Below are 13,888 nucleotides of genomic sequence, written 5' to 3' on the forward strand. Positions count from 1 at the left end.
AGGTAAGTGAATCACCACAATTGTCTCTGAGTAATAATTCTGTACCAGATCTTACAACTGTGAAGACTGCAGGGGTGGGTGAGGAAAAAGAGACACCTGAATTATGCAGTTGCACTAAGATTGTTCATCTGTACCTATTGTTCCTTCACCCCATCAAAAAAGGGAAACTTGTTTCTAAACATCGTAGGACCTTACCTATTTGTGCATCAGCTACCGAGAGCCTACAAATCAGCAAGGCTGCTGCCACGCCTTCCATCACCAGGGCAACCTGAGTGCTCTGCGCTGCTGCTTTTTCAACCGTCTGCATCAGCAAGGGCAGCAAGTCTACTCCCTGCATAAGTACGTTGCCTGTGGAAGCAGAAAGAGAAGTCAGGGAGGCCTTTCCCCAAAAACCTGCTATCGGAGGGGATTGCCCAGGCACAGGAATGGAATTAGAAGAGGCTCTTTCTTGCCTTTGAAGGATGCCAGCATGCACTGGAGATACGCATGTCTTACAGCGGAAGTGCAGGTTTTAAGGCTGAAGGCTTTCTTGAACCACTCGACCAGCTTCTTGGGCACTTCGGTGGTGAACCGATTACACCAGAGTGCGAGGACAGAGATGGCGTGCACCAAAGTGCCTTCATGGACTGAGGAGAGAGAAAATGAAAAGAAACTGGGGCAAAGAAAGCAGCCTGTCAATCAACAGTGTGCTTTTCACAATCACGTTCCAATCACTGAAGTCGACAGTGTGCCACAAAATAAGACACCTTACCTTCCTGCTGAAGGAAAGGGATGAAAAGTTCTGTTATAGTTCCGCTTACAACTTGGTTTGAAGGCCCGGAAACTGCATGGTGGCTACAGCTGCCGATCCCTAAAAGCAGAAAAACTCCCTTGGTTAGAGCTACATTTCCTTTTCGCATTTCGAAAGCAGGAAAGAAAAATACTCTGTATCTGCAGGAACATATCGAAAAGTCTTTTCTTTAATTTTCTTTTTCTTTCATTTTCTTTTTGAAGTATGAGATTGTAAATTCTTTGTATAAGTGTGTAATTTAAATTAACAAAGATTATTTAATTATTTTTTTAAAAAAGTCTGCTGAATCACACTCATGGCCCATCTTGTCCAACAGCCTGTTTTCACAGTGGCCACCTGGCTGCCTTTGAGAAACCTGTAAGCAGGACCTGAGCACAGGAACACTCTCCCCTCCTTTGATCTCCAGCAACTGATATTCAGAAGCATTACTGCCTCTGACCACAGAGCCAGAGTATAGTCATCATGGCTAACTTGTAGCCTTATTCTCCTCCATGAATTTGTCCAACCCTCTTTCAAAGCCATCCAAGATGCTGGTCATCACTGCTTCCCATGGGAAGGAGTTCTACAGTTTAACTATGCGTTGTGTGAATAAGTACTTCATCTGTCCTGAATCTTCCAACATTCACTACAACTTTAAGGCAATCCAAGACGTTTTCCCTTACCTGAGAGGACACTGATTTTCTGTGCCACAACTGTTAGCTTTCCCTCGGCACCTGTCAACAAGAATTGTGGGTTAGCCGTAGACTCAAAGTTCGAAACGACATAAAACCCAAATTTTAATGCTCTGGCTTTAGACAATCACATCTCAGCTTAATAGGCCAAGATATTAATGAGCTCTGGGTACCAACAGGAAAAAACTTTGCCTCTCCCTTCTTCATGCAAACTAGGGCACAAGCCAAGAAACCTGCTGCATAATCAGCGCCCGATTATGTTTAAACCAGGAAATCTTGAGGGTTGGGGGACACCACCAAAAGTGCCCCATTGGAAGGCTTTCCAGGAACCATGAAGAGGCATGAGGTTTCTGAAGCCAGATGTAGAATGGGACTATGCAACTAAGCCTGCTCCTAGCATCTCATGACCTTGGCCATTCCTCAAATCCCACAACTGAGACACCACAAGCAGAGGTTAGGTGCACTCCGAAACAGGGCAGAGGGCGATATCCAACTAAGGCCATATTCATGCCTTCATTTCTGGGAGCTGTAGTTTGTTCCCCTCCCAGAGCCACAATTCCCAGAGTTCCCTGGGAAAGGCGGACTGGTTGCTAAGCCACTCCGGGAATTGCAGCTCTAGGAGTGAAACAGGGAGGGGTTTCCCTGGAAACTCTCAGCACCTACAGTTACCAGGATTCTTTGGGAGAAGCCGCGACTGTTTCAAGTGACACCACTGCAGTTTAAAGGTATGGTGTGAATTTAGCCTAAGTCATATGCAGAGCAGCCCCATTCAAATCTATGAACTTAAGTTACCTGCCCGTCAGTTTTGATGGGTCTACTGTGAGTAGGACTAACACTGCTTATCTCCCAGGCAAGGTGCAAGTGACACAAGAAAAGGGAATGATCAGAGCCACTCACCTCCCAAAATGGCAAACAGGTGTCTCCCAAGTGACTCCACTGTTGATGGGTCGCTGCACTGCCGAGCCAAGTTCTTCAATGCTACAATAGCCTCGTCCATCAGCTGAGAACTGTTGGATTTCAACTGACCTATAAAATCGAAACACAAACGCTCAAATCTTTGGAGCTGTATGGAAGCTTACAATTATCTTTACTAACAACTGGGGTTGGGAAGAAGAGATATGGACATGATGACTGCAGCCTAGTTCCCCTCTTTGAAAAACAAACACGCCCCAACTTTTAAATTTTCTCTCCACCTATTAAAAATTGGCCCCTGCCAATCATGAAATGCTTGGGTCGCTTACTCAGAGTAATTGTTTCTTTCTCCTTGAAGACTAGCACCCTCTCCTCCCAAAAAGCACCTGCTTGGAATGGCAAACAACCACCAGGCTTCAAGTGCTTCAAACCATTCTCAATTGCTCTCACTATAACAAAGCTCCACTCTCAAAACCAGGCATAGGCAAACTCGGCCCTCCAGTTGTTCTGGGACTACAACTCCCATCATCCCTAGATAACAGGACCCATGGTCAGGGGTGATGGGAACTGTAGTCTCAAAACATCTGGAGGACCGAGTTTGCCTATGCCTGCAACAGTACAGGATGGCATTGGTAAAAGCAGCAGCAATAGAGGAAAATTTCTGCTGGCCTCTGTAAGCGCAGACAATGGAACTTACCAGCTAGACCTTTCACTATGTCCAGAGCATACTGGCTGAGATCGAGGGTCACAGACGCCAAGAGAGAGGAGATAGCTGAAGACAAGAAGAAGAGCAGTGTGTTAACGTTCATTAGCTTACAGGTTTGCCGGGGACCAATCTCTGAGAGTCCACAACAGCAAGACCTGCTGGATCAAGCCTATGGCCCCATCTAGTCCAGCATCTTGTTCTCTCACCCGGCAGCCACCCAGATGTCCCCAAAAGGAAGCCTGCAAGTGGGACATGAATACAACAAGCATTCATGGTCCATGCACAAGAACCAAAATAAAGTAACTGGGAACTACAAGAACACTTGAGATGCCGCTTCCTAAAAAATGAGAAACCTGTACCAGGGTGCAAGAGAAACAATCCAGCAAACTGTTAACCCCCTGGTTTTTATCTACTTGCAGAGAATTGTATGTTTGTCTAATACCTACATGGCAAGTTGCTTTTTAATACTGTGAATAAAATAAAAAAAGCACAGGGCATTCCAGAAGATTTTGAGTATATGTGATCTAATGAAACACAGAATTCCAATGCAACATTGGCATGTGACATGTTCCCCCCACAGATGAACAGAATCTGTACCTTAGGCCAAAAACATGAATGGCCTATTGCATAAACTTAAAACAGATCCACCCACACATGGACATCAAGAACCAAATGCTGCTTCTCTAACCCAGCTGGAGCTCACTCTAGACCCCCATGCAATGAAGAGCCACTATGTGGGTCTCAGGTGCTGACAAATCAGCTTGGTGCAAACTTCCTTTGCAATGTACCCCCCCCCACACACACACACACCGCACATGCTTCCACTGGCCACTCACTTTCAATTGCGTTCTCAGGGCTCCGCAAGAGGGACTTCTGCAAAGCTGGCAAGACGAGGTCCTTGAATTCAGTATGAGACACATAGCGGAGCAGAGGGGCACAGTTGTCCTGCAAGAAACCCACCCGCTTTAATGCAATACACGGCTCGGGATCCTTAGTGCAAATATTACTGTTGCCGCTGTTGTTACAATTTATTCATCGCCTTCCAAACCATGGTCCAAAGGCAATTTACACTTAAAGAATTCCTTCCAGTAGCACCTTAGAGACCAACATTGTCAATGACAAACTTAGTTGGTCTCTAAGGTGCAACTGGAAGGAATTTTTTTATTTTGTTTTGACTATGGCAGACCAACACAGCTACCTACCTGTAACTTAAATAATTAAGCACAGTTTAATAGCCACTTGCCTGGTCACCTAGGGAGAGCACAAATTCCCATCCAGCAAGCTGACTTCCAGTCAGTAATAATATGGGTATTTAACTTACAAGTCAGGAAGACTATGATGGCACCTAGCATAACTGTTATGACGATTATGATTTCTTATCCACTCTTCACAAAATTCCAGGACAGGTAACAGAAATTCAAAACGCAATATTAAGACCAAGTGTTGTTTTTAAGTAAGGATTGTTTCTAATGTCTGTATTCAGGCAACTGTGTTTAGGGAAGCTTGTAATGTTTGATATTTTATCGTGTTTTTAATACTCTGTTGGGAGCTGCCCAGCATGGCTGGGGCAACCCAGCCAGATGAGCGGCATACAAAAATTATTATTATTTATTATTATTAAGCTGAGCAAAGCGCAGAAACGCTGGAAACATTTCATAGCCATTTTCCTCCACGGCTTTCCAGTTCTTTTCTCTGTATGCATGCCTGACAACTAAGGAAAACAGTCCATTCATCTGATAAAGCTGACCCTAGGTCATGAAACCTTCCACCACAATAAATTTGCTTGCCTTTAAAAAGTGCCAAGATACTCTTGTTTTGTGTTTGCTGCGGCAGACTTAACCCAGTGAGCCAGCTAACTATTTTTGACTGGGGCCGCAATCCTAACCATGTCTACTCACAGAAGTAAGTCCTATTGAATTCAATGAGGCTTACTCCCATTGTGAGTGGAGTTAGGATTGCAGCCTTAGATGCTCAAGGCTAGGAGTTTCTCTCACCAGCAGGTGCTTCTGAGGTCTTGTCTTGCTCATCAGGATGTTCTTCATGTAGAAATCAAGGAGGGCGCTCTAGAGAAGACAGAACACCTGTTATAATCATTCAGCAATGTACCACTACGCTGGACAAACAGCAAGGGTTTGCGGTAGCAGTTCACCAAGGCTACAAAGTATCTGCTTAGAGGCTTGGGACCCCACCGCTGCTTGAGCCCCCACCCCCTTCACAGGCACAGTTGCAAACACCATCCTTATTTCCCCAGAAAGAAGTGTGCAAGAATTTCTGGTACTTGATGCACAACAGACAGGAATCTGAACTTGAGGTGCTTTACTTTTTCAGATATTAAAAGGTAGCACCCCCCAGGACTGACACCTCCCCCACCAGAAAGAGCCTCCAAAATCTTAGAATCCGTCCAAAATCTTAGAATCCGTCCGAATAAGGCTCACCAGTGCCCTGCCTTCACCCCACAATTTGGCCCAGCCACACCAACCTGCCCTACAAAGGGAATTCTACAAGATGTTCCTGAGTCAAAGGGGCTATGCAAGCCCAAAAAATCTGCTTGATCATCAACATGGGCAAAAACAGGTCACCTGATGGCATTGTGGGTTGGGGAGATAAGGATGCAAGCCACTGACTGGATCCACTTCTCCACAACCTGATTTAAGGTTCCACCACCGGCTGATTCTGACCCTGGGTGCAAGCTCAACCCATGCCCCTGCTGGCAACCTGCTAACTAGTCACATCTTTCTCCATGGCTGCCCTGGGGTACTTGCCTTGTATCGGTTAATGACGTCAAGTTCTTTCTGAGTGGTGCAGAATTGCACTAGTAGGCCCAACATGCCTGCGTAGCCTTGGCTGGCTTCGAGGCTGAGAATAACAGAGAGGTACTGATCCACCAGCCCAGGGTTCTGAGGAGAAGACATCAAATCAGCAAAACCAAGAAGCTAATTCAAGGAGCTCAAATTGGGGGGTATCAAACACGGGGTTCTCGATATGTTGTTGTACTACAACTCCCACAATCTCTAACTACTGGATATGCTAGCTGGGGCTGATGGGAGTTGCAGTCCAACAATGATCGGGAGGGTTCCATGCTGGCCACCCATGACCAAAACAATCAGAATCTGTTCATGCTCTCAGAAGATGTATACAATACCTCTTTCCACAGCCTGTTCAGTTTCTTCACAGCCCCGTCCACCACCGGCTTGCGAGAGCCACCCAGAACCTCCAACAGCAGCAGACACTGAACTTCCACCTGTTTAAAAAGGAGATAACGGACCAGTATAAATGATGGGGAACCTTTGGTCCTCCAGATGTTGCTGAACTTCAGTGTAACTATGACTGGAAAAGTATGGACGGGGTCTCTTCAACGAACTGGTATGAAAAAGTATGGAAATTTGCACTTGTTGACAAACACGCCAATAAACTTAGAATGGCACGAAGTGCAGAATGAAAGGACCCCTGGATGGTTAAGTCCAGTCAAAGGCAACTATGGGGTTGCGGCGCTCATCTGGCTTTCAGGCTGAGGGGGCCAATGTTTGTCCACAGACAGCTTTCCGGGTCATGTGGCCAGCAGGACTAAACTGCTTCTGGCGCAACAGGACACCGTGACAGAAATCAGAGCGCACAGAAACACTGTTTACCTTCCTGCAGCAGCAGTACCTATTTATCTACTTGCACTGGCATGCTTTCGAACTGCTAGGCTGGCAAGAGCTGGGACAGAGCAACGGGAGCTCACTCCATCATGGGGATTCAAATCGCTGACCTTCTGATTGGCAAACCCAAGCGGCTCAGTGGTTTAGACCACAGTGCCACCCGTGCCATTTTGCTTCATTCTGTATACAGTGAAGAATGAGTATAAAATACTCCATACAAGCATTTTTGGTTGCTTTACTTTCTGTCATTTTTGTGTACCTATGGAATCTGGATATATGATGTGGAATGGACATATGATTGGGATGTGGACTTCATCTCATGCAGAGGGTGTGGGTAATTCTTTTCATTTTTGCTTTTCATTTTTGTATTTTAATTGCTTTGCAATATACACATATATGATGCATTATCAAAAAGTGGAGATCAAGGTTTCTTACCAGTTTCTCCCAGGTTTCTCCCTGTCTCTTCTCATGTGTGGGGAAGACAATACGAACGAGCAGGCAAGTCCAGGAGAGGGCCTGCAATGCCGCAGATCCACTGCTTTTACTGCCACAGAAAAAGCGAGAAGGAAATGAGGCCTCAACTCCAGGAAAAACAGTCAATAATGTTAACAGTTATATTATTGCTCTCCTGAGTGCAACAAAAGCTGAGCCAAAAAACTCCCAACCTGTAATATCTGTGATATAAGAAGTTACAGGGTTTCGGCAGGAAGCTACAAGGCATGCGGTGATCGGAAATGAAGAAGCATGCCTACCCTAAAGCTTCTGCAGGAGCAAACAGCATTGAAAGCAGGAATCACATATAACTGCCCCAGCACCGTTACAAATGCAAATTGTCACAAATGCACAATAAAGAGGGTGTCTGGAGGGGCCCTGGGAAGCAGACAGCCACCTTTTCAAGAAATGCTTCCCAAAAATGCCATGGCACTGAATTCCGACTCTCACCTGGGTCCCCCAGACTTGCTGCTGATCCCCGAAGACTGCAGGGACTGCAGAAGGTTCTTGGCAGTTGCTTCCGGCTGACATTCTGCAAGCTGCTGAAGCGCTGCCTGGAGGGCTCTGTGGGAGGCTGCATCTCTGATGGGGGAAGAAATTGGAGGGTTTCAGAAATAATCAGCTGATTATCCTTAAGGTTCTGGTTGCAAGCACCTTCCTACCAGCCTACATTATTAACAAGCTACGTTTCAACTGATTAACCTATTAAGTAAATTTAAACAAATCTGCGTAGTATTGGACCTCAATATCGATGTCTCTTTGAAACGGAAAGACACATAACGTAATTTTTCAGTTAGGTAAACAATGACGACTACTGGATTGTTATAAGACAGCCTTTTAAAAATAATTATTTCACTGAACATGGCAAATGTTTACATCAGGGATGAAGAACTTCCGACATAGGGGTCAAATGTGCACCACCACCAGCCTCTCTACCTGGCCCTTGAGACTTTTACCAGGCCCCACACCCTTCCCAGACCACACCCCTCAAACCAGCTCTGTTTTGCTTTTCTTGGGTGTTTCTGTCTGTGCTTTGGAATATGCCCTTGAATTCTGATAATGCTTCTTGCTTGCCTGGATGGAGGCTGGAGCAGGGTGCATGCAAGTAAGTGTACGTACTGTACAAATGTAAGATTCACTTTTACTGCTCTGCCCACCTGTCGAGGCAGGAGTCGGGAGCAGGTCAGGAATAACTCACAAGGTGTCGGGGAAGTTAATTCTTTATTCAAAGAAGCAAAACAGCTCAGGCCTAGTGAGCACAGCAACTCTTCCCAGTAGGTCTTGCCTCAATGACACAGTTGTGAGGTCCACACCTTCCCACGGCTCCCTGAAACTCCTCCTCCTCGGGGTTATTCCCAAGCACCCTGAGCCTTCTCCACCTTGTCAGTCTTTGCTTTGCCTTCTTCATACCTCTTCTGGTTCTGGGTGACCAAGGGGGAAGGGAGCTGGTTGCAGCAGGAGGGGGAGACCCCCTGGCTTATTCAGCAGCCTGTCTGATCTCTGCCTCTTGGCCTCTTCTCCAGCCTCCACTTCTGGACTGCTCTCGCCCACAGCCTCTTTCTGCTCCCTAAACCCAGTTACCGCTTCAGCTTCCGACACCTTCTCTTCCCAGTCTTCTCCCTCTGACCACTCATTGTTGTCCCACCACCAATCCTCAGGCTCTGAGTCTTCTTCCCATCTGGTGCTCCTACCACTTCCCTGCATCCAGCCAGTCCATGACACCCCCTGGAAGGCTGCCCCAAAGAGAATGTGGCCCTCAGGGTTAAAAAAAAGTTTCTCAACTTTGATTTACATGAATCAAACAGAAATGCCAATAAACAGCTATCACAGAGGGAGGGAGGGAGGGAGGGAGGGAGAAGAAAACCTCCCGCATGTCCCAAACATTGTTAACTTTTTCTCAGAGAGCAGCTGTTACAAGCCCTTATTTTGGTTAGTCTTTTCTGAATATCTTCTGACACTCCAAGCTCACACTCTTACCTGTATCGATGCAGGGTGAGGCAGAACAACTTGCAGAGGCCCTTCACAGCGCCTTCTGGAAGATCTGAAACAAGGTAGAGGGTTTAATGATCTTTGTATTGATGTGCATTTTATAAAATGTGTGCTGCCTTGAGAATCTTCAGATTGCAGGACTTTGTTTCATATTCTTTAGCAAGAGATGGATATGAAACAACGAACTTTTTTTTGCTTCTGAGTTTGCAATGAAGGGGCCAGATTTCGCCCAGAGATTTCTAGTGACTGAGCCTTTCTGTGGCGCAATATGAATACCTTTCCCAGTGATGCATCTTGCAAGTTCATTGAGGATGTCTCTTCGTTCCTTCACACTGGATGTGGTCACTTTCACTGCAAATCTCTTCAGTGCTTCGGAAACCTAAACAGCCAGTCGGGGTGGAAGGAGAGAAGGGTTTCCAGTTTAGTCCTCTCCAGATGTCCAATGTACATCTACATTAGAGCTCCTTGGTTGAACTAAGACCCTAATCCTATGTTTTTTTCTTCTTGAGAAATGTTCATTGGGACTTACTCTCAGGTAGGTGTGCATCAGCTTGCAAACTTAACATGCATCAGATCAAGTTGCCAGTTACACCTGAAAGTGTTTTTGACTGGATTCCTTACTACTCATTATTTCTTTGTAGTATACACACACAGAGAGAGAGAGAGAGAGAGAGAGAGAAATCAAGGGAGAAAGACTCAAAAGAAAATCAAGGGAAAGGGAAAGGTCTTAACACAGTATCAAATTTTGAGAAAGGTATGACAGACAGGTCCTGGGTCTGCCTCCTAGTGAGCCAACAACTAGTGGGAGCCAATCAAGAAAAAGAGAGTAGAATTTAATAAAATAAATGAACAAGACCCTTGGATAGCTACTCCTCCTGACATAACACCCTTGGTCAGGAAAACAAGCCAAGGCAGAGATGGATGAGGGGGTGGCTGTAGGTCAGAAAGGAGAGTATGTGAATTGTATGCAGAAGGTCATAGGTTCAATATCTGGCATCTCCAGACAAAGATGGGAAAGACTGCTATATGAAACCCACAGCATAGACATTATACTGAGCTAGATAGAGCAGTAGTCTGACTCAATATAAGGCATCTTCCTATGCTCGTGTGTGTTGAAGGAAGGGCCAGAAAATCAGTGGCAAAGCATCTGTTTTGCATGCAGAATGTCCCAGGTTTAATCACAGGCATTTCCAGGCAGTGCTGGGAAGGACTTCTGTCTGAAATCCTGGAGAGCCACTGCCAGCTAGTGAAGACAATACCGAGCTGAGTAGACCAATAGCCTGTCATGGTATAAAGCTCTTTCCTGTGTCTTATCCCATTTTATCCTTAACAACTCATGAGCTTGACCAGGCTGACTCCTAGCAGTTTGCTCAAAGCCATCTATTCGGTACAGAGGAGGTATTCAAATCCAGCCTATTTCTGGCAGAGTCTGTCCACTAAATGTTTCCAGTTCCATCTGCTTCTATTCTCCCGTAGCTCTACCTGTAGGTCTGGTTTCCCTAGCAACCCAGCAGGAAAGTCGCAATGCAGTGTATTGCAGTGGTTATATTAGAAAAGTTTTTGTGTTTTCTCAAATTTCATTTGCTCCAAGAGGAACTACGCTTAGCAGAAAACACAAAGGTACCCAACAGGTTTGTCACATTGTCACCACATATGAAGCTGGCCTAAACAGAGTAAGATCTTTGATTCATCTAACTGTGGTGTTGGCGGTAGTCAACATGGTGCCCTCCAGATGCTGTTGGACTCCAACTCTCATCAGCCCCAGCCAGTATGACCAATGCTCAGGAACTATGGGAGTTGGAGTACTACAACACCACCTCAAGGGCAACATGTTGGCTACCCTGAAGAGGCTATTCAGAACCTCCAATGGGAGTTTTTCCCAGGCTAACAGAGAGGACTGAACTTGGTATCTTCTGCATGGAAAGCAAGTGCTGTACCACTAAGCTATGCCCACTGTCAAATAAGAGACTGACAATTGGAGAACTGCTGTAAGCATGAAAATAGTGAACTAGTGGTAAAGGATGTGGCTCAGTGGTGACGCATATACTTTCTATGCAGAAGGCTCCAGGTTAAATTTCCAGCATCTCCAGGTAGGACGTGGAAAGACTCCCTGTCTAAAACCCAGGAGAGCTACTGCCAGTCATTGCAGACAGACAACGCTGTGCTAGATCGACCAATGATCTGATTCATTGTAAGGCAGCTTCCTATTCTTCTATTTAAAACCAGTCTTTAATTCAGAACCATGAGAACTAGAAACTGTGGCTCAGTTACACAGCTTTTTTTTTTTTTTTTTTTGCAAGCAGCAGCTCCCAAGCTCAATTTGTTTTAAACTATTTTCAACACTACATTTTAAAATTACTGTAACCCTGGGATCTTATGGTGAAGGGCAGGTAAGAAACAGATGCAGGGGCGGTAAAATCCCTGGCATCCCTAAGTACGTCTGGGAATGTCTCGTCTGAAACCCATTCTGCGCAGACAATATTGAGCTATATGGACCAATGGTCTGAGGGTTCAACCACACTCCTTTTCATTCCATGTTTTCTGGGCACAGGTCTGGGATTTCCAGGTCCATGTCTAAGCAGCGGTGCATTTTTGGTTTGTTTCACTGCCATGCCACTTTCACCAGGAAAACCCATGTTTTATCACTGAATCAGAGCAAACAGCAATGTGCAGGGAAACCCAATTGCTATTTGTTCCAATTCAGTGGTAAAAGGCAGGTTTCCCCATGGAAAACAGTGGGAAAAGGGGGGAAACCTGCTCCAAAACGGACCTGGAAATCCCAGATCTGTGCCTAGACGCAAGGCACAAAAGGAAGTTTGTTAGAGCCATGAGTGTAAGGCAGCTTCTTATGTTCCTGGGGAGCGGTACTTGCTCAACTACAGAGAACTTAGTTTGCATGCAAAGGGTACCAGGTTCAATTCCTGGCAAGGCTTGGAAGAGTCACTGTCTGAAAACGTGGAGCGCCGCTGAGCTAACAACACTGAGCTAGATGGACCAACAGTCTGGTTAAGCATGAAGCAGGCTCCTATTTAAACGAGGACTTTCTCCAGAACCCTGAGGACTGGAATCTTGCTTTATTTTTAGCAAAAGGGCTCTTGCTCGGTGGCGCCTGGCGTGGTATAAGGCCGCTTCCTATCTTCCTTGGAACCTGTTTCTCCCCCTCTGACAGCCAACAGACAAGCTGGACGGGCTCCAGCTACTGACCTCCCCCTCCGCCAGCCCTGCCCGAGGGGCTCCGCAGCTGGGCGGAGGGAGGGAGGACGCGGCCCCGCGGCCAGAGAGGGAAGAGCCGCTGCCTTCCGCCCTCGCCTCCCCATGGCTCGCTTCCATTCCTCTCGCCTTCTCGCACCGCCCCTCGCCTCGCCTCAAGCAGCACCCACCTGCGTGTCAGCCGCCATAGCGCCGGCTCCAACCCGGAAATAATCCTCCGTCACTTCCGGGGAGCGTTGGGCGCAGCCTGATGGCGTCACGAAGTTCCCTGCTGAGCTGTTAGGAGGAGGAGGGGAGGAGCGAGGCAGGCTGACGTAAGCTAACCAAGGCTCCTCCTTTTACCGCGCCTTCTGTGGTGGCTAAGCTGAAGAGGCTGCGGCCTACATGCAGCCACTCCAAATACTGTAAATTACCTAAATTGCCACCGTTAATTCCCAGTCTCGTCAACTCATTAAAGATAAAAAATTCATTATGGTATAAGTTTATGTGGACGACTGTTTATTAGTAATAGGGGGCAAGTTGTGCCACTCCCCAGGCATAAAAACTAAGTTTCCAAAGTGGCTTTTCAGGAAGATGATTTGACACTAGAGGGCAGGGCCTGAGAGACAGCACAAAAATGGAACGGGAAGCAGGAGAAAAAGCAAGTTCAGGAAGGATGGAGAAAAAACTAGGATTACCATCTACAAAGGCTTTCACAAATTGGCAGCACAAGACTGCTTATGTTTCAACAGACTGTAACAGCTACATCTCTCATAATGACTAGGGAGTATCCCTAACTTATATGCCTGTTGTCTTTGTCCATTGAGTTTTCTTGGCAGGGATACTGGAGTGGCTTGCTGGTTCCTGCTCCATGCCATGGTTAAAGCCATGGTTTTCCCAGTAGTGATGTATGGAAGTGAGAGCTGTACCATAAAAAAGGCTGATCGCCGAAGAATTGATGCTTTTGAATTATGGTGCTGGAGGAGACTCTTGAGAGTCCCATGGACTGCAAGATCAAACCTCTCCATTCTTAAGGAAATCTGCCCCGAGTGCTCACTGGAAGGACAGATCCTGAAGCTGAGGCCCCAATACTTGGCCACCTCATGAGAAGAGAAGACTCCCTGGAAAAGACCCTGATGTTTGGGAAAGATGGAGGGCACAAGAAGGGGACGACAGAGGACAAGATGGTTGGACAGTGTTCTCGAAGCTACCAGCATGAGTTTGACCAAGCTGCGGGAGGCAGTGGAGGACAGAAGTGCCTGGTGTGCTCTGGTCCATGGGGTCACGAAGAGTCGGGCACGACTAAACAACATCCCTAACTTCCCTCAAGCCTATCCCTGCTAGGTAGGTAGGGATGTGCGATAGCCACCCTGCCGATTCAAAGCAAACATCCATTTCTCCACAGTGGTTGCCATATTCTTCACTCACTCACAATATACCCAAACCTTTTCCCTGAATGAAGCTGAAGGTAGTATATATGGTTCTCCTTCGCTCATTT

At 46.5% G+C, this 13,888-nt stretch overlaps 1 protein-coding gene across 1 annotated transcript in view; it reads right to left on the minus strand.

Moving 5' to 3' along the window:
* GCN1 (GCN1 activator of EIF2AK4) overlaps nucleotides 1–12,659 on the minus strand; it is a 66,777-nt gene extending 54,118 nt beyond the window's left edge. Inside the window, 15 exon segments of the mRNA XM_080986555.1 lie at nucleotides 196–348; nucleotides 453–626; nucleotides 752–850; nucleotides 1,453–1,503; nucleotides 2,359–2,487; nucleotides 3,071–3,145; nucleotides 3,916–4,024; nucleotides 5,074–5,142; nucleotides 5,842–5,976; nucleotides 6,222–6,320; nucleotides 7,156–7,264; nucleotides 7,663–7,794; nucleotides 9,190–9,253; nucleotides 9,478–9,580; nucleotides 12,582–12,659. Coding sequence (XP_080842681.1) covers nucleotides 196–348; nucleotides 453–626; nucleotides 752–850; nucleotides 1,453–1,503; nucleotides 2,359–2,487; nucleotides 3,071–3,145; nucleotides 3,916–4,024; nucleotides 5,074–5,142; nucleotides 5,842–5,976; nucleotides 6,222–6,320; nucleotides 7,156–7,264; nucleotides 7,663–7,794; nucleotides 9,190–9,253; nucleotides 9,478–9,580; nucleotides 12,582–12,599 — 1,519 coding nt within the window. The 5' untranslated portion in view covers nucleotides 12,600–12,659.
* Nucleotides 12,660–13,888: the final 1,229 nt, after the last annotated feature.

The sequence above is a fragment of the Podarcis pityusensis genome (genome assembly GCF_964106645.2).
Source record: "Podarcis pityusensis genome assembly, chromosome: 16".
Lineage (NCBI taxonomy): Eukaryota > Metazoa > Chordata > Lepidosauria > Squamata > Lacertidae > Podarcis > Podarcis pityusensis.